General features: G+C 35.7%; 1 protein-coding gene across 1 annotated transcript in view; it reads right to left on the bottom strand.

Annotated features, from left to right (window-relative positions):
- Window positions 1-26,319, bottom strand: part of MYBPC3 (myosin binding protein C3) — a 61,327-nt gene extending 35,008 nt beyond the window's left edge. Inside the window, exons 1-16 of the mRNA XM_039378305.1 lie at window positions 26,170-26,319; window positions 17,647-17,913; window positions 15,174-15,269; window positions 14,856-14,942; window positions 14,575-14,723; window positions 13,507-13,624; window positions 12,068-12,116; window positions 10,841-10,885; window positions 8,386-8,442; window positions 7,963-7,965; window positions 3,579-3,602; window positions 2,839-3,005; window positions 1,872-2,004; window positions 1,636-1,638; window positions 1,104-1,228; window positions 394-499 (exon numbers count right to left, since the gene is read on the bottom strand). Coding sequence (XP_039234239.1) covers window positions 394-499; window positions 1,104-1,228; window positions 1,636-1,638; window positions 1,872-2,004; window positions 2,839-3,005; window positions 3,579-3,602; window positions 7,963-7,965; window positions 8,386-8,442; window positions 10,841-10,885; window positions 12,068-12,116; window positions 13,507-13,624; window positions 14,575-14,723; window positions 14,856-14,942; window positions 15,174-15,269; window positions 17,647-17,913; window positions 26,170-26,194 — 1,454 coding nt within the window. The 5' untranslated portion in view covers window positions 26,195-26,319. The remainder of the gene's footprint in view (window positions 1-393; window positions 500-1,103; window positions 1,229-1,635; window positions 1,639-1,871; window positions 2,005-2,838; window positions 3,006-3,578; window positions 3,603-7,962; window positions 7,966-8,385; window positions 8,443-10,840; window positions 10,886-12,067; window positions 12,117-13,506; window positions 13,625-14,574; window positions 14,724-14,855; window positions 14,943-15,173; window positions 15,270-17,646; window positions 17,914-26,169) is intronic.

Here is a 26,319-nt window from a genome sequence, read left to right as displayed (position 1 = left end):
TAACTTTTTATCTAAGAAAAAATACTTAAAAAACCCAAACACCTCACTGCAGTGGAGAAGACCAGAAGATTCCACAAAGTACGGCAAACTCATCACAACACAGATCTGCTTAGTTTGGGCAATAGACATTACTGAACAAGAAATTATAGAGACACTATAAAATACCTATACCTAATTTGGTTTTTGTGTCATATTTTTGCCTCTCAGTTCCTTCTCAATGTTTGACATATAAGAGGAGGACCAATCTTGTCCTCTTTTCCTTACAATAATTGTGTAGGATGCCTTCTCCCTTTTTGTTCCGCAAGTCTAGTCCACAAACACTGATCTTGGAATGTCCCATGGAGGGATAAGGTTTCATGTTGGTTTGGGGTTTTTTTTCTTCTACTCCCTTACCATTTCACAGTAGCTCCTTCCTCAGACACTTCACACTCAAACTCCACTCTCTCTCCAACCATCACCATCTGGTCCTCTAGTGGGTGAGTGATCAAGATTGGAGGTTCTGGAAACAAAGACGATTTTATTAAAACAGTATTCTGAAAGGCTGGAGACCAGAGGTAGATTTCACCACTCTGTACTCCACAGGAAGAGCCCCTAGCCAAATACATGGTGATGCTCTCTATGTTGGAACTTAAAAGTTTACTATGCCAGATAACATTATCAGAATTTTCAAATGACCTTCTGGTTTTTGCTTCATGAGTCAGAATAAAAACATAGGATTAATCAGTTTTTATATATATTCTGAAATTATAAACTGGAGATATTAGTTTTCTGTACTATTTGATCGGCTTGTAGAACTTGAGGTGCATGCTTATCTTGAACAGAATCAAATATTTGAAATAAGTTTCTAGCACTATTGTTGAGAAGATGTAAATCACTTTCCAAATGAGAGTTAATGGTAATTGTCACTGTGCTTTTACAGGGAAAATTTTCCTTCATTTAACTGTGAGAAAAATATCTACTTCAATAAATCTCAGAATTTGTTGATTTTTTTTAATGTTTGAGAATTTCCTTTCCTACGAGATTAATCTAAGACTAGAGAAGGTGACAGTAGTTCAATGCTAAATGTTAGGGGAGATCTCTTTTCTTTTGCTTCCATTGCTCACCTTTTACAAATAGTTCTGTGAAACTCTTCTCATCCCCTACCACACATTCATACGCTGCATCGTCGGCCAGAGAACAATGGTTTATGGTCAGTATTCTCTTATTTCCAACAGCCTCAAAAATATATCTGAAAAGAGAATATAAATGTAATTATCAGGAAAAAACCCTCTTGGGTCAATATCTTCTCCTGCCTGGCAAAGAAAAAGATTCCTACTATTTTTCTGACGTCAGTGGCAAGGTGCCTTAGGACTTGAGCCCTTATATCCCTGTCCTGGTGCAGTGGGCATCAGTGGTGTTTGACCAACTAGCATAGGAAATTTTGGAGAATACAGGTGTGAGAAATACAAACTCCTTTGAACGATGCTGAATGGTCTTCTAAGACCTAGCCTGACTGCCATTAAAAATAGCTTCAGCAAAAATAATTGGAAATTGCTTTTGCAAACAAGTTACGCTGAAGTATATCCCATATCATGAGAAAGTACTTTTGAACTCTGGATATACGCAGAAAAATCAGAATATAATCTCAGTACTTACTTGCTAAGTATGTAGATGTAAGCATCCAGTTCCACATGCAGATAAATAGAGCACAGGGAAGAAAAAGAAAAAGTCATGAGAACAGCAAACTGCCTCTGAGCCATAGCACCATATAGATTCTTTCTCAGCTCCTATTTCTCCCTATTTTATTCCTTTCTTTCTAAGAAAAACTAGTTTTTCCACTTTGTCCAAGATGTAGCTCATTCCTTTTTCGATTTCTCGTATTTCTAATTTACCTGCCGCTCACTTGGATTTCTTGTCCATTCTTCAGCCATTTCACATCAGCATCTGGATTGGCAACTTCTACCATTAATTTAATCTTTTGCCCTTTGTCTACTTGGTAAGCTGGATCCAGTTTCTTGAGGAATGCTATGACGAAGAATGATTAAAAAAAGCATCTTAATAATTTTTATACTTAATTTTTTTTCTTATTCTGTGTCATAAAATAAATCTTTATTCCTTTTCCTGTTGCTTACCATCATCTTAAACCTTCCCCACTTTCTGCATCACTGTTTGAATTTTTACCATTTTTGTCTGTTCTTCATCCTGTGCTGTTTTCTGTTTTTTCCCTTAACACAGGATGAAGAGCGTGTGTTATAAACTAAAATAAGCAGAGTAGAATATTCTAAATGAGATGTGAATATGTACTTCAACACATCCCAAATGGAGTTGCGGCTACGTCTGCCCACGTAGGAAAATGATACTTGATCTCAGTACTGACGAATGGCAGTTTACCTTCTCTGTTTCAGACTTTTAAAACTAATTAATTACAAAAAGGCAATTAATACTTCACAGGACTAGAAAAGGCTCAAGAATTCCAGATACATCATACCAATGAAAATTAAATTCTTTGTATTTATCACTGATACCTGACATACTGATCAGTTTTGGTGGGTGGAAGCAAGTACTGGATGTTGTTGTTTTATGTTCAGGGAAATATAAGGGGCCAAGCTGAAGAAACTAGTGAGATGATCACATACAGTATATATCCAGAGTTTCAGAACAAGGTACCTCAGAACTTTGGGCTTAGCTTCAATCTTTGGTAATCAGCATTTCATATGAAGACTATGTGACAACTGGAACAGGAAACTCCTATTTCTTATGCTCTTGTATCTGGCTGCTGTCCAGCTGATGTTAACATTTGGAAAACTCCCAAAAAGGAAGACATGAACTCTATATTTAGAATAAATACATCTCACCAACCTGTGCTTTTTTTCTCTTCCTTCTTTATGCGTTTGAGGCGCTTCAGCATCCCACGCAAATCTGTGATACCATACTGAAAAGCTATTTTCTCATATTCAGTAGGAGGAGCTTTCCTCAGGATGTCCCAGACATCAACATCAGACTGTGATTCAGATTTTGCTTCACCTCTGCAGAAAAGGATTAGTGTCTCTGAGTGCCACTATTAAGAGTATTTAAAAACAGCTCTAGGCTTGGCAGCTACATATTGGCTTGATGAAGCCATTTCTTCTTCTTAAAAAAAAATTAGCAATCTAACTTTTTACTATATTATTACCTAAAATAATGAAATAAAATTGGTGATTAGTTTTACTTATGTTTATATATACAGTGATTAAAATTCAATTGCTGTCCTGAAGTGTTTATTTCTAACAAACAAAACTAATAAATTTTAACTTCCCTTTAAACCCACTAGAAAGAATCACAGATTATTAAAACATTTATCACTTGTTGTAAAGACAGTTGTTGGGTATAGTAAACTATAAAACATAAAAAGACTGGTAAGTAGTGGCAACAGTATTTACGATGGACTACTTATTTTATAGTTTAACCAAAGAACTAGTGATTCTGGAAGAATGAAAGTTTGGTTTAGTAAAGCCAAGGAAAAATTTGGTTATCTGGCTTTGGGAAAGGCATTCTTTTTCTGCTGTTGTATTTTTTATTTAAAAGATTGTAAATAGAAAAAGAAATTGGCATAACCTTACCTATTTACGGAACGCAAGAAACTGCTGTACTCCAGAATGATGCAGAGAACCGTTTGGAAAAACACGCAGCATCCCCGTGGGCAAGAAAGAGGGCATCATGTGTTAATATAAAAGAGCCATGAATGTCATCTTCACCCTTAGCAGAACATGCCTGTGCTTCGGTAGCAGGGAGATGAAGGAGTTCATGCAAATGCTATGAAATAGGCCTAAGGAAAATGCTGATCCGTATTGACACCAAACTCACTCCCAAACTTTGTATGGTTCCACTGTAAGATTTATATTGTAAGTGCAATAGGCACTTCTGTTTTTTCCTAATTATGACTGATTGCCTTCCAGGGAAACAAATCCAGTCATCATAGAGTTTTTGCCTGTCATAGTTTGCCTTTTGGTAAACAGAGAAATGATGGAAAAAATAACAGTTTGTTAAAAATTTCTTAAGGAAAAAGAACTTCCCATGGCTGTATTTTCTGATATAACCAGGATCAAACAGATTCCAGTCCAGCAGAACACAGCCTTATGATGAAGTCATATTCAGTGGTAAACTTCACCAAGGAGACAAATTATGCAACAGGTAATACAGAGAAAAGTGGAATGTTATTGGGTGTATTTCCATTTTTTTCAGGAAAAGAACAGTCCAATTAGTCTATGAGAAATATTGCTTCTTAACAGTACTACTATGGTCAGTCCAGACAGCAGGTAAAACGAAACATTTCTGGTAGTCCTTTTATTTCCTGAAAAAGGTTGGCTTATAATGAGAGCGCTATGTTTATTAAAGTACTGCAGTCCAGGCTTGGGATTTCCAGCACCCTTGTTGCTCTTGAACAGAAAGGAAGCAAGAGAAGTGGATTTCAGCTCAGTGAGTTTGAGCTGAAATATGGTATGCACTATCTTATATCTTTGAAGTGATTTAACACTCACTAAGCATTAAATCCTCTCTATCACTCATTGAATTGATAGGAGTAGCTGAAGTTTGGAGTGCTTGTGATAAGCGTGCTGGGTATTTGCTTTGCCGTAACAGTACATCAGTATCACCCACAAATTTAATCAGGATTCCTTTTCTCCATACACTTATAATTTAGTTTGAGGCAGCTACAAATGATTTGTAGTTTTGCCTAGCAGAAGGTAGGTAAATTGAACCGATTTGCCACATAGACCAAGATTTTCTTTAACATAGGCAGTTCTTGGGTTAATTTTCCTGGTCATATAAATGAGTGACTTTAAAATATTTCTAAATACATGTAAGTTAAAATAGATATATAAGTACATAAAACTAAGGGCATATAATATTTCAAATATATGTTTAATTATTTGTACAAGTAAAATTAAAATTCTGTGGAGAAAGTGTATCTTGAAGTATAAAATCATAGAAAATAATAAAGACTTAACAGATTCAAATGTTATCTTCCCTAAGACATTATATAAATATTGGTGGTCTCTCAGTCTATCTGCATACTTGTAGGCTTGTCTGTACATATCCCCTATTTATCTGAAAATTTACAGGTAGGAGTATTCATGGAGTTTTCAAAAAATATTTTGTGTGAGTTATTTTCAAGTACATAGTGAGAAAAATCTTCCAATTTGGAAGAAATTCCACAGTCTAATATCTCTCACTATTGAGAAGACTTGCTTAACTTTAGCTTTTGCATCACTCCATTGCATCCCATTTTTTTTCTGGCAGTAATGTTTTGGTGTATACAGTACAAGAAATTTGAACATAAGAAAGAATTTAGTATCTTCCTTGGAAATACCAATATTTTCTGATTTCAGGAAAAGGCTTGTGAGTTGTATCTAAAATTGTTACTAAAATCTACAGGTTGTAATTTCTATACTGTTTAACTGAGTTCTGAAAAAGAAAAGAAAAAAATGTCTTTGAGCAAAGTTTTCCCCATCCTAGTACACCTTTTCACTATTTTGCATTCTCTTTGATCCCATAAAGACACAGAGTTTGCACAAGGAGGCAAACTCTTCCACTACCTACAGGAACTCTTCCACTACCTACAGGACTCTTCCACTACCTAGAGGAACTAAGCAGTGTACGAAAAGTAATAGAGCTCTTGGACTCCTAAGTTTCTCCCACACTTATGTTACTCTCCCTGATGTTGGTGATCCTTATTCAGAGTGATCACCTCATAGGTTAACTATGGACTTGGGGGCATTACGATGCAGCTTAGTGAACCTACTGTAAATGGAATATGCAGCTGATATGTTTCAAACATATGTGGAGGGGTTAAAAATAGTTTTGTACATCCCAGAAATGGTTCCTTCCTATCCTGTTACTGTCAACTGATTGGACCCTGTCAGCTGTCACCTCCTTCAAGGTCTCTGCTCACTATCCCATTTAATAGCTCTGTGACAGCTGTTCCGTCCTTCTTCCCAATGACCTCTCCTTGGCCCATGACATCTGTATGTCAACACCAGTTAATTAAATTACAATGATAGGAGATATAGTATTAAATGAAGCTCTTTATTGTAGTGGGAATGATCATTACCTCTGGATTGAGGGAGACTTGTAAATTAGGTGCGACAAAGCAGAAGTGGTAAATGAATAATCCTCATTCTATTTGAATCTACATAGCTCTTGAGAGTTCCTCAGCATGAGGTACCTTTTCCCATTCTCTTTTAATGAAAAATTCTTCCATTCCGTGATGAGGTTTTATACCTATTTATTGTCATTAATATAAGAGTGGTCTTCAACTTGAGGTGTGCAAAGCCTGAAGGATCCACAAATTACTTCTGAAGTGGTCGTGAAAACAACTAGAAACAGTGAATGTATATGCTTAAATTCGCTAAGCAGAGATTTGTAAGAAATGTCAAGACCACTGATAAAATGCAGGGAAATTGATGAGACTCTTTTAATTAATCGTATTTCTAGTCTAACAAATAATGAATACTTAAATCCACAAATTGAATATTTCTGTAAGTACTGGAGATTTTTACTCCCTTTTAGAGTTTGATCACTGCTCAAAACCAACTATGAGAGCAAAAGGGAAAGGTGCTACGAGGGGCATTCGTAGTACTCAGCACCTCATTTCAGGTAGAGACTCTGTATGAAATTATGCAAATATTTTCATGTTGGCATCCCTTTATTTAATTTTTTTTTTTTAAAAGACAAGCAATTCTTTTTTGGTTAACATTTTCTATAGAAATTAGAGTGTGTGTACAACAATCTGGGTCATGCTGAAACAAGGAACTTTGATATCAATGTCAGTTATAGAAAGTTTGATAAGGACCCCTCAAGTGTTCTGGTTGTGGTGTTACTGCAAAGCCACAATTTGCCTATAGTTGGGTGCATTGCATATTGCATAGCACAGGGTTTTTTATACCTCTGTGACCTTGCTTGTCCCACTGAAATTTGGGTGAGTTAACCTGAGTGAAACACGAGACTATTGTGTATTTATTGCCTCTGTAACCAAGCTCCTTCATATTTCTACATGATCCTACACTGCTTGTGAGGATAAAACACTTTTTATAAATAGTGATACCAATACCTGAGCAGAAACCGAACACAGATTCACAACAACAACCAAGTAGCTGATTGTGAAAACTTAAACTAAGTTGAGATTTGCAAAACATGAATCTAGTAACAGGTGTTTATAGTCACTTCAGGCGCTGAAAAGATAGAGTGAATGGCTAGGGTCAGTGAACAGAAAGAAGCAAACAAAACTTCATTGCCTGTTTGACAGGCACCAGCAACAATATTATGGAAATGATTTTTCTGATTCTAATTACTATGACAACAGGAATTTAAAGCAACGGGTTATTGAGAAAATCTGGAAAGTCAAGGAAAATTTAAAACTGCTTATGAAAAAAAGCGATGGTGAAGATCAAAGGACATTCAGAGAAATACATTGATCGTACTGAATGGCCCACCCTTAACTTCTACTAATTGTTTAAAAACATTTCTGTCTCAAAAATCAGCAGTTGATAATTTTCTTTCATACTGTGCAATTTTTGTCATGCTTTGTATGTAAAGAAGACAAAGATGCATGCATTATTTCAAACTAAATGATCCTTATATTCAGTCTGACCCATGCATTTATAATAAAATGAAATAGAAATCTTACTCTCTGTTGGCAACAGTGGAATCCAAAACACCCAGATTAAGAGTTTGGTAAAAAGAGAAAAACATGAGTAGATAGGTTAGGAAAACAGATATGTCAAGGAAGGACGGGAATTGGAGAAAAAATTCAAAAAAGAAAGTAAAAGCAAGAAATAAGAATTAAGAGTATTAAGAGAGAATGGAAAAGTGAAAAATTTATATAATATTTATGCAACATAGAATATATTTTATATATACAATAAACAGCCACCTAAGATATAATATATAGTTGTACAGTGTAATAGTAACATTTAGATATCTCATAAAAAGGCTTGTCCTCCCAACTCTCTGATGGAAAGAATTGTGAAAAAGTAGGACAGAAAATTCTTTAAAAGGCAGCATTATAGATAGATATTGTAAATTGTTGTGTTTGGTTTTGTTTTGTTTTGTTTTGTTTTTAATGAAAGGCCTGCTGGAAACATGTAATTACCGGAGTCCAGGCCTTTTCTGTCTTGGGAAAGACAATTTTTTCTCTTTGTTTTTTTTTTTCTCCAGTATAAACCTAGCAGAAATGCATTAAATGTTGTGTATTTCAGGAAGTTGCCATAACTACCTGTCATTCTTTTTCCATTTAGAGCTGCTTTAGGAAAATGACAGGGATTCTGAATTTATGAAACTTTGACCTATTCCAGTATTATTGTTTTCAGAGTTGTTCAACAGAACCTGGTTACTTTATAGATATGGGTTACTCTATGGATTTTTACTCACCTTTTTTTCAGTAGGGAACTAAAATCAAACTCCGCCCCCTCATCATGTCCCTCGGCACTGTATAGTAATAGAAAATCATAAATAGTTTCAGAAGGAGATGGGAATAGCTTGTGAGACTATAACATTATGTAGATGACATTTTTTTGCAGGTGGGTGGTAGATGTGTTTATATGACTTAGAATGTGCCTTGACATGGAAGGTGACTTAATTAGGCTCTATGTCCATATTTGTCTTCATATAGGTATAAGAAATATATATAATGAACTTGTATTTTTTCTACACCATTGTGCATAAAGTTGTATAGGGTATTAATTTGATGGTGGTATTGATCTGGAATGTATTTGTTATCATAAAGGTGTTGCAGAAGCTTTCCTCTTTCCTCTAGTTTCCAAGAGCGTTGATTTTTTTTTTTTACGATGTAGGGCAGCATTTATCAAGCTTTTTGTGGAACTTCTTGCAATCTAAAATCACTTTTTCCCTCCTAGTATTATCCCAGCTGTAATTTTTTCTTAAGGATCTTTGTGATTCCAGAATTCATTACACTGAAAAAAGTGTCACATCATTAGTGCTTGGGAGAGTTGAAGAAGGAATTCTGTGATCCTGAGGTGAGGTTCAATATGCTGTTGTTCAACAAGCATCATGACAAGCAATGTTGTGATGAATTGACTTGTGAGAACAAGAAGCATCAAGCAGAAGTTTTTTGATGTATAGTTCTACCCGTTACATATGATGAACTGGGATGGAAGGCACAATGTTATTTTTGGTGTTCTGAATCAAATGTATTTTAGCTGTGCTTCTGAACATTTGAAGCACTGGTCTACACTGAAATCTTAGTATAAAGTCACTACAATCACTTTTTGGATTCAATTCCTAAAATATCACTTCAGGGATTTGATATAAGAAGTATTTGGAGTTACAAAAAGTATTCAATTCTGTGACTGTTGATTATTCCACTTAGGAAAAAAAAAAGGTCTTTTTTGCATTTTTCTTTGCATTCAAACAGGTTTTAGAAAGTCAAAATGTATTTTTTTATCTCAACTATTAATGTTCATCTGCCTCTTAACATCTCTGTTTTCTTGAGTACAAGAATCTGATGATGCCATCTCACAGCATTTACATTCTTCCTGCAGCAACACTTTATATCTAATTACTGTTTCATAAGCAGAATTTTTTTTTCAGTTGTACTGGTGGCAGTTGTAGCTCATAATGCTGCCTTTATTGATATACAGTATTAGTTGCTTCAATAAAAATCAGTCTGTCTGTAGAAGTATAAATCAGAATGTCAGGAAAAAGCAATATTGCAGGAACAAATAAGAGTTAGAAATCAGTCTCAACAGATAAATGACGGGCATTTTAACAGTACTGTTAAAAAAATAGAACAGAAACAAGTGCCAAACTTCTTGTGCTGCTTGAGAATGTAAGGTTAAATAACAATTTTAAATCTGTGTAATTTTGAATATGTTGTAAGAAGACATCTTTTCATTAAGAAAGTATTGTTTTTACTTCTGTGATTACTTGCAGGATAGTATAGCACTGGAAAAGGTAACTTCCTGGGTATAAGGCTCAAAGAGAAAAGTGTATTTTTGACCACTTTGTTCCCTACTTTCAGAAAATCTTCCATGTTTGCAGACAAAATGTATATAAAATGTATATAAAAATCACTAGTATAATCCCAAATTAGAAAAGGTTTTCTTGTAATCAAATATTCAGGAAATCAAAATCTACAGCTGAGAGAATAACTAATCATGTTATTGTTCACAAGTGGTAATTAAATCAAATTTTCAGGAAGGCCCAGCAATCAAGGTTTAGCTTTTCTGAAGAATAAGATCCTAATAATTGCTTTAACATGCATAGAGTTAAGCTTAACCTCAGAGTTCCTGTTTTTGATATAGCAGAAGACATTAGGACCAAAAGGCATAAAGTGAAAATTTTAATGATACTATATGATAAGGAGTGTGCCAGGAAACAACAGATTTTCATATACATGTGTGTTGGTACATTTTTGTGAGCAGCAGCAATTTTAGTCAGAATGTGCTCAGCAGAGAGAACATGTACAACAGAGGGGGCAGACATGCATATAATTTGAAGTTACTTTTTTTCTTGTAACAGTGGTGAGGAGATGCCACTTGCCAAACACATGCGTTTTCTGCAGATGAATCTGCCTCTCACTGAACTATCACACTAGTCTTTCTTCTTTTTATCTCTTTTTATCTATCTTTTTGTGTTTTAATCTTTTTATATTTTTATGTTTTATCTTTTTTATTTATCTTTATTTATCTTACATTACTACTTACTCATATGTATTAATCTCATATAAATACTACATATTATAAACAATGACTTATTTGGAATTCAAGCTGCAGTTTAGTTTTGTGGATTTTTTTTCTTTTCCTAAGCAGAGAGAGACAGTTCATTGTAAGACTTAAATTTTTCAGTTGACACAGACAGTGACTACCTGAGAAAGGCTGAAGTCATCCGTCTCCCCCCTCCTGCTAGGCTCCTGAGTGAGGGTATCAAAGACAAAGCTTCAGATTTAAACAGATCAGTTCAAAATTTGGCTCCATTCTTAAAGAAGAGACTGACAATCTGAACAGCCTGAAGCTGCTCACACTGCACTCACTTTGAACTTATTCTAAATTATTTTAATTGTACAAACCTGCTTTCACTGCAGTGACATAACACAATGCAGTTATGCACTGAGCATCCTCTATTTAGCAGCCATCACAGCAAGGCTGGCCAGCTACCTGTAGATAGATCTCTGGAGATGAATTCTGCAAGCCTTTTTTAGTTCTTTGGGATAAATGCTAAAAAAAAAATCTTATATAAAAGTAGCACTGATAGAGAAATACTCAGAGCGTAGCCACAGATGATTTGTGCCCTATAATGAAGAAATAGATGTCTGTAGGAAGATTCTTAGCCTAGTAATTTCACAAAAATATATAAAAACTAAAATGGAAACTGAATTGCACGAAGGGAGAAGAAATTCACAACAGTGAAAAATAATGTCAACTAAAATAGAAATACCTAACCAATTTTGTGAATCGTACTAATAGGAGGGAACATTATTCCATTAAGCTATACACCAATTTAGAGGGTATTAAAGATGGGGGCAGAATGTCCTTTTCAATAGCAGGTTTTAATATCTAAGACTACATATAACTGAGTTTTCACATGGACACTTGCAATGCCATTGTCTTCATTCAATTAATATAGGTATAGAACAAGAAAACAAATACAGTCAAAATGCTTACATGAATATTTTCAGAGATCTGCTCCTTACAGAGCTCACTTCAAACTCCACTTCCTTGTTTAGCCAATGTTTATACTAAGGTACATGCCAGATCAAATCAAGACTAGACAACAGAGAGAATCTTTTCCATCTCTATTGGTCTATGTTTGGAGTGTACTTTATAGGTCTGGAAAAAAAGTGCTGAAGTTCTTGTTAGAATGATAACATCAATTGCCTAATTGAAGACAAGCGTGATTATTATGCTAGTACAAAGTCCAAAATCTCTTAGGTGATTTCTAGGATTTCTATAATATTTTAATAGTAGAAATATTTCTTAGTAGACATTCAGATATTTGTACTTGTTTGTACAACAGCTTGGCCTTTAGATAGCTTTCTTGAAATCCGCATGGATGTATGATCTGATCTACATAGGTTTCTGCTGTGCATACTCACGTGCGTCGGAAGGCAGCTCGAATATCCAAGTCTCCAGTTACAGGTGCTTCTGTTGTGACAAAAAGTGGTGAAGAACAGTGGGAGAGCAAGTCAAAATAATGCAAAAATATAGTGCTATTTCTACAGCTTTTAACCTGCAGAAATTCTTTTTCTAAATTCTTATATTGTAGAGTGTGATTAATTGCATACTGAGAGCTTGAAACATCATCTTTTAAGACGTAGCCTTCACTAACAAGCTTTCAAAATCCAGTGTCTTGTGTATAACTTATTTCTGTTTCATGTTGCATCGTAATCTGGACCTTTATGAACTGTCTTATCTCTTGTTTGCCAATTCTCATGCTGCTAAATTTTAGTTTCAATAGCGTCTTCACAGGGTATTTAAGTCCTAATAAGAATACAAAGGGATATTAGCTGAATACTATTATTAATAATAAATTATAACCTATCTTCTGAAAGAAAGATAAATTCTCGGAAATATGTAGAGATGTACGGGGAATTCACTGAGGATGTTGCATAGACAGAACTTTATTACTCTATCGGTATGAATTGGTGTGCTACTACTACTGGGAGAAGAACTGTTCTCAGTTGCTGCTCCTAAGTCTTATGAGTCCGACAGCCAGCTAGTGAAACTTCAAAAATTAACATTGTTGAATGAGTAACTTCAACAAACTTTTGTCTTTGCAGTAGGTTCACTGGTAGCTGGACACAAGTTAATATTGAAGTCCCTTCAACAGAATCCCTGAAACAGAAAATGGTCCAAAAACTCAACTCTTTCAGGCCATTAATGCTTATCCTGTTTTACTAAATTCTTCCACACTAGGGGCAAACTGATGTTAATATGTATTTCCTTTTCAATTTTTATAACCTTTTAATATAGCAGTTGTGAGGGTGGCACCATGTATTATGTAAAATGAGTCATCCAATCTTAAAGCAATTTTATCTCACAAGGTGCTTCTGCATCACTTGAATTTATCAGGAAGAGAAGAAAAAGGACTTGACAATACTGTCATGTCTAAATCTTTTTTTCTCCTCCTCCTCCCTTTTTTTTTTTCCCAAGTATCCATTTTCAGTAGTGAACTTTTGCCAAAGTAAGAATGACCATATCTTCTATTCTAGTTGAATTAAATATAATGGAGGAATGGATCTGAAATCAGAATAAAGCCAGAGAAAAGGCAGGCTGATTCTGTGTGCCCTCTTTAAGAGCATCACAGTTCTGACTTGAGTGACAACTCAGTGGTATTTTTAAAGACCTGTATCTCTGCCAACCCATCCAATCCTCATCTGTGGGCCTCTCTAGGTGTGCCTTTAGCTCTTCAGAGCTATACTTCAGATCTGTGCTTGTCTAGCAGCCACTATCTACCAGAGGGAATTGTTGGTGGGCAGGAAGAAAAACAAAATAGGGGGCAGGAAGAAAAAAAATAGGTGTCAGTTCACCTTACCATTGACTGTCAGGTTGAAACTAGAGCTATCAAACTTGTCCTTGGTAGACACCTCACATCTGTACCCTCCTGCAAAAGTCATGTTTGCTTCTATGATTTCCAGTTCAAAGGTGTACACCTAGAAGAGACACCAATGATAGAATTCATAAAGTAGAAAATGAAATGGTGAAACAGAGGGAAAGGGAATACATGGAGAGAAATAGGCAAGGGATGAACTATACGTTTGTGTCCTTTTAAAATTAAGAATGTCCTGAGTGTCCAACTCCTTACTGTAATAAAAAATTGCCTATAGTTCCAAATTCAGGAACAGCTAAAGAGTACTATCAGTACAGGTATCCCTGAGGACAGCAAAGTATACTGGTGTACTGGTGTATGCAGTCACCACATACACTAATTGCATGTAAATTGGAAACAGGAGTAAAGCTTTCATTAAACAGTTACAACTTCTACCCGGAATGTATACAGTACATGTCAAAATTCAGCAAAAGGAGTGGCTAATGAGCAAGGTTGTTTAATTCCATCCAGGAGAGGGTAGTAGTGTTTCATATACTACACAGGATGAGAAGTCAAGGTACAGACTCTTGTATTCTTGTTTGTGTGTCTTTGAACACATTTGTGGTAAAAAATTGATCTTAGCTATTTAAAATAGTTTAGACAATACAAGAATAAAATGAATTCCAACACTAATGACGGAATGCTTGACCTGCTAAGATCAAGATAGACCGTTCTTAAATATCTGTCTGATTTATTGTTTTCTCTTAAAAATGCCAGGTACCTATTACTTGAGAGGAAGACAGAAGGAATCCTGCAGTAGATAGTGCAAAACTTTCTTCCCAGTTGTCCAGACATTTTCTCATTTCACCATAGATAAGAGTACGCAAAAGTCTGTATGTAGAGCTTGTCTCTTGTCTGTGTAGTCAAAACATAGACTTACTTCTACCTATTAGTATAGCATTGTGTGTCACTTTAGATACCTTAATATCAAAACATTCCATATATTAGCTTCTATTTTCCCCAAATTAAAGGTTATCACCCAGAAGACTGAGAACCCTGTTCTGCCAGTTGTACCTTGGTATTTCGATCATAATTGTCATGTAGCTGGAGATGTTTCCCCACTTTGCTTCCCAGGTCCATCCACTTTCCTTTGAACCATTTCACTGATGGCTTCTTCAGTAGGCTCTCACCTGCTACTTTGGCAGTGAATGTGATGTTTCCACCTCGTAAGGGAAGTAGGTTAAAATAAGATTATGAATAGTGTTTAATTTATCTGTTATATCTCTGCTGTCACCCTAATAGTCAAGCAACAGGTGCAGTTTACAAATATCACTTGACTGACATTTTGTACTTACCAACAGTAACTTCTGCATCCTGTGGTCGTGTCACAAAGAGCCCAATGGGGTCCAAAGGTTCTTCTGCTTGAGTCTCAGCAGATGCAACTGAAATAAGCATCATAATTACCAGTTAGAATTTTTTGCATCAGCCTATATAGTGCATTAGTAAATTAATTTAAAATATCTCAATATATTTCTTTTGTCTCTGAGATTCCTTATTCTTTATGGTCTGCCTTCATCTACTGTCTCTACCTCACTTACTCTAAGGAGTCCCTCTGCAACTTCTTTCCTTCTGCTAATAAACCAGACTTGATGACAGCATTAGTTCTCTATTACCTTCTGTGTTTTGGCTGTTCTCTACTGGTGGAGCAGGTGATTCTGAGGCAGTTGGGGCTGGTGCATCTCCAGCAGGAGGGACTGTCTCACTCTTTTCTGGAAATGAATGTCAGCCAAGATTAGAGAAAGTCATGTGTCTACTTCCTTTCTGAAAAAAATTTTGCAAAAGAACAGCTTTTGATTTATGTTAGAAAATGCAGAGAAGTTAGGTGTGGTTTCCTAGAACCTAAAGCATGTGCTGGAAGCAGAAGGGGCCTACTGAAGCTGTATGATGAGGCTCGCTCTTTTGCTGAACTTGGAAAGAACTGATGCCTGGATTTTTAAATTCCATAGTCTTGATGTGTAGAAACTTGACAGCTGATGAATAATGCTATTATTTGATGATAACATTAATGGTCTAAACAGAAAAGGTAATGCAAAATGATGTAATTATTATTTTTGTAAATAGTTTGCCTATTCATGAGATTTTGCTTACAACACTGTTGGAATACAATGTTACAAATGCTATTGCTGTGTGCTGCTTGGCAAAAGCTGCAGACACTGCTAGTAATCGGTATGGATAAAGTATTTTAAAAATCCATCTGTCATTTCTTCTGGCTTACGGAAGTTTGTGTCCTGACAATTGAACCATGACCTCACAGAAAAATTCAGGCAAATGAATTTTGCACAATGGAGAAGACAGAATTGTATGAAAATGGAGTAGGAGTGAGCAACTGGAACAGATGGCGGGAGGTAGAATTTCTTGAAACAGATCAGTTGCAGCAAGATATTTTTTCCCTTAGGGAGTGGAGACTCTTCCAAATAACAATGGGTAATTCAGTCACTCTATAACAATGTCATCTTAGTAAGATCTGAAAAACAAGACAGTATCTGTGAACATATCAAGGTGCATCAACTCTGCTCTCAGAAAATGTATGCCTTTTACTCTTTATGCCTTTACTGTCTTTATTTGCGTCTTAAAAGAAAACAGTGTGATTTTATTTTTATTATTTTAATAGTTAAGTATCAAATACCAAGACTTTTATTGTTAGAAGATATATATCCCTTTAGACCTTATCCAAATAAATTTTAACTAAATTTTTACTGGAAAGACTTAAATGTTACTCTAACTGGGGTAGTGTAGATGCTCCCAGAACTTGGAGCATCTAGTACAGTGTAAATAGTGTAGCTATTTAAAAAAAGCTTGTTTGGAGGCATTAATATATAATGTACGCAGGAAGATTATCTCTCATTTGACATCCTGGTATCTCCATCACCAGTGGGTGCTTGTCAGAGGTGTATTGCTTTTAGGTAATGACTGCACTCCCAAATTCAGTAACTCCATTATTTGCAGGTTATCTGCCCATAGCAGGCTCCGCCTGGAACTAACCTGAAAGACAATGATGAAGATATAACTAGTACAATATGGACCTGTTTGCTTTCGGGATGAGCTAGTCAGCAGGATCACACTTCTATATGCTCTGACAGCTGTCAAATTCTCCTAATCCATACTAGGACTTCCCCTTATTCATAGCCCGTCATGCACTGTCTTTTAATCTGGAACAGGATATCTTGAATCCTGTTAAACATTTGCAAGTGTCTTTTCAGCTCACCAGAAGACCTCACAAGGTGTCCTCACGTTGCTAGACTAAAGAGTGATGGCAAAGGAGAGGAGGTGATAAACAACCTAAGTTTAAGGCTTTTCACCAAAATAAAAAGCAAAAATTAAAATAACAGAATTGGTAAATGGGAACCATTTTGGAGGGGAAAATGGGAACAGGAAGGTAAAAATATTTCAAAATTCATTTCATCTATTCTAAGCGTCTTCAGACATTTTTCATGAGAAAATTCCAGGGAATTCATGTCTCTATATTTTTTCCCAGGAAAAACCTGGGCAAGTTCTTTCAATTTCCCCTCTAACTGGTCCTTTTATGCTTACAGAGGTAGTAATGACAGGTGATATACAAATAATATAAAGGTTATTCTTCATATTTAAGTCTGCCTTGAAATATGTGTTTTTGTTAGCAGGTGATTTTGAGACAGTTTTGGGTAACATATGAGCTCCTAGAAACATTACAGCATAACTTGTAAATCTTTTGTCAATTGTTGCAATTTCATTTTTAAATTAAATAATTAAAAGAAAATACTAGGTCTAAGATGCAGGCATCTTAGTTTAAGTCAGGTTAGATTAGCTTTACTTTGCTTCTCAATAGTTAAGTGTAAAAGCTTGACAGAGAATTCTAAAGATGAACGTTGAGATTTCTTTTGTGATCTCCATTGTGTGGACTTCTGACATCTGGAAATGGGTGTCTTAACCACAGCAAATGTATTCCTTAGCTTAATATGAATTAATAGCTTCAAATAATTGGGCATAATGCTGGTAGAGAAATCTTATAGTGTTAAGATAGGCTAATTTCCATGGACCTCATTCATGAAAGTTGTAGGTGGGACTGGAAATACTGATGAAATCAGAATTGCTTAGGAAATGCAGTACCTGGTTCCTTGACCTTGAGTTCAAATTTGACCTTGGAACTTCCAGCTATTACAGCATATGTCACATCATCTTCTTTTCCTACGTTATTGATTGTCAGTGAATGCTTGTTTCCTTCTGTCTTGATGACATATTTCTCGCTCTCAGTAATTTCTGTGCCAGCTCGCTGCCATTTCACCTTGATGCCAGATTTTTCTGTCTCTGCTTCAAACACAGCTGTGCTTCCGGCTGTCACCTCTGTTGTCTTCGGCTTCTTGGTAAATGCAGAAACTAAAAAAAGAGAGATGGCTCACTAAAATCTGTTTTGCAATTGTGGCATATCTGGTGTAGTCAGCTGTTGTGGCTGCAGCAGCTGTCTCCTTTCTCTTCCATCTGCCCATGCAAGATATAAATTACAACACTTTCCACAGAGAAGTTGTGGAATTGTCTTTGAGTTTACTGAGTTTGGTCTCTAACTGAGATGCCATATCTTCTCCATATTGTCATCAAATAAAGTGGAATGGATAGCAAACTCACCTCATTGTCTGTCTTTATCTTTCTTTCCCCCCATAATGAGCTCTGATTTTTCATAAGTGAATGTTTTGATCTGTGACAAGAAGGTGTGGTATGTAGTCTCATGTATATCGAGCTCTATACATTAATTTGCCATGTAGTTTTATTTAGAAATATTAATTTTGTCTTAACGCATACTTAGTACCGTTTTTAAAGAGGATCAGGATCTGTTCCTCAACAACACTGTAGTTTGTGCACGAACCTGTGTCCTACTATACCACAACAAATTAATGGTTCATCTTTAGTCCTTCTGTTTTGACTGATCAAGGCTTTAGTGGAAAGGGATCCACATTCCTATGATGACCCCTGTAATTTAATCCCAGTTAAAATAATACCAATTGTTGTTTGCATTCAAAAGTTCACTTCAGCATTAAAAGTTGAAGTACTCGCCTATGTGGCACTCTACAACAACTAGTTTTCTAATTATTTACAAGATGGATTAAAATAGTTCCTCAGTGTGTCAAGAAACACTTATGATAAGAATTAATGAAGTTATTAATATATGGGGTGAACAAGCATAAACCAAATGATGTTTTGGTTTTGATATAATAAAAAGTAGCACAGCAGACAGGAAATTGTAAAGCAACCAATGCGTCATGATTTTGACCATGAATATGCTAATCCTTCTCAAGATTAGAATTTTAGTAACGTAACTTATTTTACTAATTTCTTTACCTTGATTTATTTATTTAGTTAGTTATATTTCTCAATCTTTATTTTTATATAACAGTGCTTTTATAAAATATTAATAATTTCATCACGGATAATTTTATCTGTAACCGCTGTGCAAATTGTCTATAGCTCTCCTACTCTGGCAGCAACAAAAATCCTTCCAAAGGCCACAACAGTGGTTATAATTAGCTTTGGACTTTTGATTCTGCTTTAAAAAAATGAAAGGAACATGACATGAAAATATTTTAAATGAAAAAGTTTATGTTCATGTTCAAACAGGTGCTTTAGTTCATAAAATGGTATATTACCGATAATATCATCAGTATTTTGTTCATTGCACAAAATCTCTATTCCTCTAGCATATCCTCAGACTGCGTAAATTAGTTGATCTTAGCAGAGTTACATCTACAGAGTTTTCATCTAATGTCTTTTGGTCTTTAGTCATAATACAGTTCATGTTTCTTGCATTGTTTTGCAAAGGATTAAAACTACTTAAACATCAGTTAGAGCATCAACTACAAACACTTTCATAAAGTAGTATATTTTAAATTTTGCTTTTCTTTGCTATATAAAAACCTAAATTACATTTTTCTATTTCTTTTTTTCCTTTCCGCCCGCCCCATTTTATATATTTGATGGGGAAAAAAAAGTAGTTTGCACTGAGCCTATAAAAACCTTGACTGAGCTCCTGTTGTATCCTTTGGCATGCTTTCCTTCCACGTTAAGTTATAAGTGCGTAAAATTTCCCCTGGGAGTGCAGTGTTCCTACATGCATATATTTTGAGTTTTTTTCTAACCTGTGCAATAGTTCTTAAACAAAATAGTACTTTGTAGTGTATAGGACTACATGCTATAGTGTGCTATAGTGTGCTATAGTGTGCTATAGTGTCCTGCCTGTTATCAGTTTCACACCTTTTGATATAGTATTGCACTTCAGTAAATAACACAGCACGGTATATTTTGATGCATTGTATAGTGAATAATTGCAGGAGAGTTACTGCAGACAGTAGGTTTGACATATAGAATTCAAGAGACATATAAAGGTGTCCAGGCCGCTGCACAGTGGAGAGATAGGTCAGTTCTGAAACCCACCCCTGAAACACTATCTGGCTTCTTTCTCTATGATTCTACAGACAAAGAAGCAAAGATGCATGTTTTTTCACAGGTAAAGAAGACTCAGTTTTTTATTGAGTCTTTTTCCTGCGCTTTCAGAGTCAGTGGGGGGCAGTGTCCAAAGAAGCATCTCTCTATCCAGGTATATTCTTTTTCATCTTCCACTGTTCATATTTGCAAAAGAAAACTAGAGATGTAGGGCTGGAGATTTTACAGGAAAATACTTTGTTGCAAAAGAGAGATTGCTGAACAAGTATGTGAAGACAATACCATAATTTTTCCTTCTGGGGGAAAAACCAGACTGCTTAACAAAATAAAGAGATCAGTTACTCCCACCCCTTCATTGGGGCTGCTACTTCAACTAAGTAAATCCAAGTTTGTCAGAAATTTTCTTTTACTCATGCAGTTATAACAATCTAATTCAGCTATTTCCTCATTAGGAATGTTCCTAACCACCACTATTCAAAACTGGTTTGTCCTGAGAACTGCACTTCTGCCTGCTTTTACCAGAAACACATTGGTCATTTGGCACTCTCACTTCAATGTTTGGCTTCTACCCAGATTAGATATATGCCTCTGAGTTCCATATGTCTATCCCATACTCTAAACACTCTTCCATATGACCACCACCATCAGGCTGTGAAAAACCCAATGACTGTGACACCTCTTGTGTGATGTTGTGGAATGACTTGCAGCTCTTGTGCCCGTGAGGCACTGACAGATCTCAGGCACTGTGACATGTTTATCCAGACTCCAGTTGAACACGCACTTAGGAGCCACATGGCTGGGACACCTGATGACCAAGTAGCCTGTGTCCTCTGCCACCCATTTTGTTAGCTCTCTGGTTCCTGATTTAGTCTAACCCAGCCTGCACAAATGAGAAAAAAATGACATTAGTACTAACATACTACAGCAATTCTAGAGAGAGAGCAGAGATGCACATGAGTTAACAGTACTGATGAAGACAGGAATTATTGAAGGGGAGTGATAGATGCTCTGTGTGTGTGCATTTAGTGGGGAAGGAATTGGAATTACTGTGTGGAGTTAAGGCGGGGAGAGAAGAGGAACGTGAAGCTAATAAAAGAAAATGAGGTTAGGGCCACTTTGTTCTAACCTATTTTTCAACACTTCACTTATACCTCAGACCTTCCTAATAACTTCTAGCTTCCATAATGCAAACACACTCACATAACTTCTAATGTAAACCAGCAAATTTTTACCCCAGGAGGAAGAGGAAGCAGATTGCATGTGGTCTGCAGTTATCTTGCCAAAACTTTTCAAGGGCTAATGCTGCATCTACCAGAACTTGCATCCTCTAAAAGTCTTGTAACACCTGAAGACATACACATCAGCCATACAACTATATATGTTATATGAGTTACATTTTTACTGGATAGTAATAAAAAGCTCTATTTGAATGTCCATGATCAGATAACATTTTCAAATTCTATTAATAGGTCTTTCGGTCAAGAGGATGAAAAAATGTAAAATATATTTGCTTTTGGCCAAATTAAACTAGAAATAATTTAAGTTCCAAAACTAATTTTCTTTAATTTACACCTAAATGAAATCATAAAACTAGTATTCTGCCTTCATGCTGCTGCCATTTATTAAATCTTCATACTAACAGGTTCACGCTTTCTCCCTTACTTTTTGACCAGCTTTGAAGCAATCCCCTTCTAACATCCACTGTCAAACTAGTTTACTATTCTACTTCAAATCTTTTTCATACTCTCCTAGGCAAAAACCTAGAAATGGCTAAGCTACTACCCAGGTTTCTGCCTATTGTACTAATAATTATTTCCTTCACACTCTTGTTGAACTATCTTTCTATTTACTGGGCTTTTATCTTGCGAGTGTTTTGAGGCAGAGACTGTTTTCTGTTGTCTTTGTACTGCATCAAATAATTAGTAAGTGCTGTTTTGTTTCTAATTAATTTTAGAAGCTAGAAGAGCAATTATCTCATTATTGTCAGAAAAAGTAGAGATAAGGTGTATATTAAAATAATGTTTAAATAACTGGAATACTTTAATTTCCTAGCCACATCATCTAAATAATTTGGCTTGTTGAGAATCACAAGTATTAGCTGAAAATTTATGCCTAAAATAATGGAATTTCAAAGTATGTGTGAAGTATGTGAAATGAAAGCAAGGAAGAAGTGTGGATTCCACAAGTCTTTTTAACTAGACAGAGTGATAGAGGACAGTCATTCTTTTGTGGGTTTTGTTGTTGTAGTTTTTAGTTCGTTTGGGGTTTTTTTGTATCATCCTCGTTTTCAGAATGGTGTCTCTGACTTCAGTTCTTCATCAATCATTATTTGTGATACTTAGAGGGAGGAGAGGGAAATAAGAACTTCAGCAGAATGTGTGTTAGATAAGATTTTCAAATGATATTTTGCCTTTCCGAAATAAAAACTGTTAAAGGTATAAATGCTTGAGGAGAATCTAATGTATCTGGTTGAATGCAGATCCTACAAACTCGAGCAGAAATTTGTGATGAGTGAAATTAGACAAAATAGTCACAGGTTTCTCCCGAAAGCTGAGTTATCTTACTGCATTTTTTGTGTGTTTGGTGGTTTAATATGTATTGGCCAACATATTTAATTAATATTAAGTAATATTAGCTTTTGGAATTCTTTAATTTGCTAAGGCTTCATGTTGAAAATTGATCTTTGCTTACACTTGGCATCTAGTTTTCCTTCTATACCGTTTGCTCTTCCATTGAGTTAAAAGGCAAACTGAGCATAAGCAGACTTCAGTAATGGAGCTTGTAAATTCCTTTCTGAGGAACTATATAAAGATGCTGCTCATTCCTCACTCAGAACCTAAGTGGCTTCTTGCAATTACAAGCTTAATCATTCTGTGATCCAAAAGCTATTGAACGACTCAATCTTATCATTCCTTGCCTACTTCAACAGCTGAGATTGCAAATTCCTGCAACATGAGCAACAGGCAAGGAATAGTTTCACTAATCAGTCACCTCTCTCTATGCATACATCATACTTTCTGCAAAATGGGGATAATAATGTTCAGCTTGGTTTGAATCTTAACTTACGAAAGAGGAAAATAGGTCTATATGAATTTAGGGTTTTCTACATTCCTATGGTGCACAGAAGTTCATTATAATGGAGCAGTACTTTGCTGTGCTAGGTGCTTGCAAATGTAAAAGAATAATCTTGTATTCAAAGTAAATTTCTACAGTTTGCTTTTCATTATGCAACACTAATTATTATGAAAACCTCTGTGTACTTACAAGTCAGGGTATTTATAAATACTTGATGAAATTTCCTAATCTGAACTGCAAAATCAGTCTATAAAATATGTGAATAAAAGTTGCCTGATTTTCAAAGAAGGTGAGTAATACAGACTTCTCCTTTTCCAGATATAGTAATACACACATTTCCCATTAAGTCCCATTTATCTACTAAATTTGGTGCTTAAAAAGTCAGCTGTTTCCTCTTAATGTCATAAATTATTGTTAGGGAAATGGTTGGGACTTTTTTTAACCTTTCTGAATTATCACTACAAAAAAAAAAGAACAAAATTTTCCAAAAAGTGAACCTTTGAACAAAAATTAACCACGAAATCTTTAAATCAAAGGAAAAGAACATAAAGTTTCAGCAACAGAATCCTGCAAAAAGTGAATTTTTTCAAATTTGATTGACTGGTCTAACATTAAACTGTTACAGGTCTTCTAAATCCTGTTGCTCTTGGGGATTGTACAGATTTTCTGGAATGCTAGGGCAGTTCTTTTGTCATTCTGTAAATAAATAGGGCAGTGCCTTATCCTGAAGTATTTTAGTTGGACAGTTTAAAGTGAAAGAAGGTCTGTTGGAAAATCTATTCCACCATTTTAAGTTTAATGATTTATTCATTGGTGGTTTTTTTGGTTTTGGTTTTTTTTTTAATATTAACAGGTCTGTCAAAAAAACCAGATATAGGCAGAACATCTCTGATCACTCTCTGACGTGCAGAATTTTCCTTTGCCTATACACCAGTGCCCAAATTTCGGTAATAGAGACTAGGGACTTCTTTGGGCTCTTCAGTGTTCTAACTGCACAGCGTGTGAAAGGCAAGAATCATAATTTATCCAAGTATGAAATGCCCAATGGTTATTTGGCCCTCCTGAGATAGTGCTCAACATTATCTCATCTTGAAATGGCTTGAACTATATAAACAACATGAAATAGAAAAACAAAGGGATTAGTGTCTCCTGGGAGACTGAGAAGATCCTCTCTAGAAGTCACAGGGCATGTGACTGGTTCTGTCTCGGTCAGAGTGGGTAACAAGAGCTTTTCCTCCCCCTGCTGTGATAATCCCAGTGTTTGGTCTGGTTTGTTCCTAAGAACTGTGTAGGACTAGTGATGTTAGACACCTGTTAGATTTCTATGGAGAAATAAGCTGGAATAGAATTTCTCTTCACCATTCGCCAGCAGAGGTGGGCATCATCACAACAGAGACATTGCCCCTCAACCACAGAGAATGAAAATGTTAATTTAAAGGCAGTTAAGCAACTAGAAATTAGAAGTCACAGTGCCTAGGTGATCACACAGTCAGATTTTGCCTACTCTGTTGTATTTCTTTTTGCCTCCATTCACAACCATTAAACTCATTTCAATAAAGATTAAAAATCATGTGACTTTCAAATCAGAACATGACATGTATGTCTAATTTGTGGGGTAATTACCTAACCTTTACAGCTTATGTTTTCAAGGTTTTGTCTACAATTTCAAGATCTAGTATATATTTCTTTTTTTATATATACAAATCTATATTCCATCTGATTCCAGAAATTGCAGCCTTATGAATATGAAATGGTGTTATAGTTGTAATGAAATTAGTGACACCATTGTTGCTTCAGGATTATCATATAGAGGGAACATAGAAAATCTTATTGGAGTTAATCATGCTTTAGTGCTTTGTAGTCTGTAATGGCAGAGATGGGCTATCTCTGGCAGTGGCTGATAACAAACACTTTGGTCAAATGAAGGTTTTTCTTAAGTTCTTCTTTCGTTGTGGTGGCCAGAGGGGATTTTCTCACTGACCAACCTAAGAGGAGACTGATGCCTCCACAGGCCTTTGCAAAGCACAAAGGCCTTTATTAGTAAGTCTCTACAGCTGATATTGACTAACTCTGGAATCTGCTCATTATTAAGAACATTTACACCTTGTACTGTACATTCAGGTAGTGATGATTCTGGGTATGCACTGGCATCAGTGAAGTGAAAGCTCTAAAGTGAAGAATCCCAGATTTGTACAGTTTTCTCCAGCTCTCTGTGTTGAATATGTGCACACTTTACAATCGATCATAACTTCAGCTTTTGGCAACTTTTTTCCCAACCTTACTTGTGGACACAAAGTGTTCCTGAGCCATCTTCCTTTGCAGGTGTCCTGAAGCTAAAATCTCCCTACCTTTGCTTCCCAGGCTCTCTTTGTTCTTCTCAAAAAACCAGACTCATTGCACCTTGCACCCCATCTTAGGCCTCCTCTATGTGGGCAGCATCTGAGTGATTCCTTATTTGTAGATTTTAAATTACAACATTCATAAATCTGAAATATTTTCTTGATATTTTTCTCTGTGGCTCTACGACCTTGGCTTTCTGAGAAGGGCTAGTTGTCTTCTGGCTCAAGGGGAAAGGATGGAGTAGGGTGAGGGAAAAGAAATTGCATATATTCTTCACGGTACAATCTTGTCTTTTTTCCTAGAGCTCTATTGTCACTGACTGGAAGAATGAGAAAGAATAAGCTCTCAATCAGGTACTGTTTGCTTTCATTTTCACAGAGATTTCACTAACAATAAACCCCCAAATAAAAGCAGGAGAGGCTTATACTGTTTAACTGTCCAAGAGAGAGACTACAAGCTTTTTTTTTTTTTTTTTGAAGTCCTAAAGGTTACTAGGAAAGGAAATGAGAAATTAAAAGAAACTGAGAACTAAACACGTTTCACCTCTAATTTTTCCTCATCCAAAGTCTCTTGAGAAAATTTTGTGGCTGAGGGTTGACAAACCAGTCTCTGATTTCTCTGCAAGATCACTCAATATCTCTTATATTTATAATTGTAAAAAATGCAATTTTTTTCCTTTCTATTTTCTTTTCCACTGTGGCATCTCATTTCTCTAGAATGCATAATCTACTCACACTTTTTCTGTCAAGCTATTCTTAGGTTTTGTCTGTCAGTTATGATTCTTACCTGTTTTCTTTACAGGCTCTGGCATCTTCACTTTGTTTCTGATGAAGCTCCCAGCTGTATCTAGAAAGCAGAGTCTGAGTTAAACAGGAATGTGACTGCAGGGCTTTTGAAAGTCCCTAAAGAAACAGTTGATGGAAGCCCCCATCCTGC

The sequence above is a fragment of the Pipra filicauda genome, unplaced genomic scaffold (genome assembly GCF_003945595.2).
Source record: "Pipra filicauda isolate LSUMZ 115617 unplaced genomic scaffold, ASM394559v2 scaffold133_size2016399_pilon, whole genome shotgun sequence".
Lineage (NCBI taxonomy): Eukaryota > Metazoa > Chordata > Aves > Passeriformes > Pipridae > Pipra > Pipra filicauda.
Note: the sequence above shows the minus strand (reverse complement) of the source record. Positions and strands in the feature narration are given on the sequence as shown.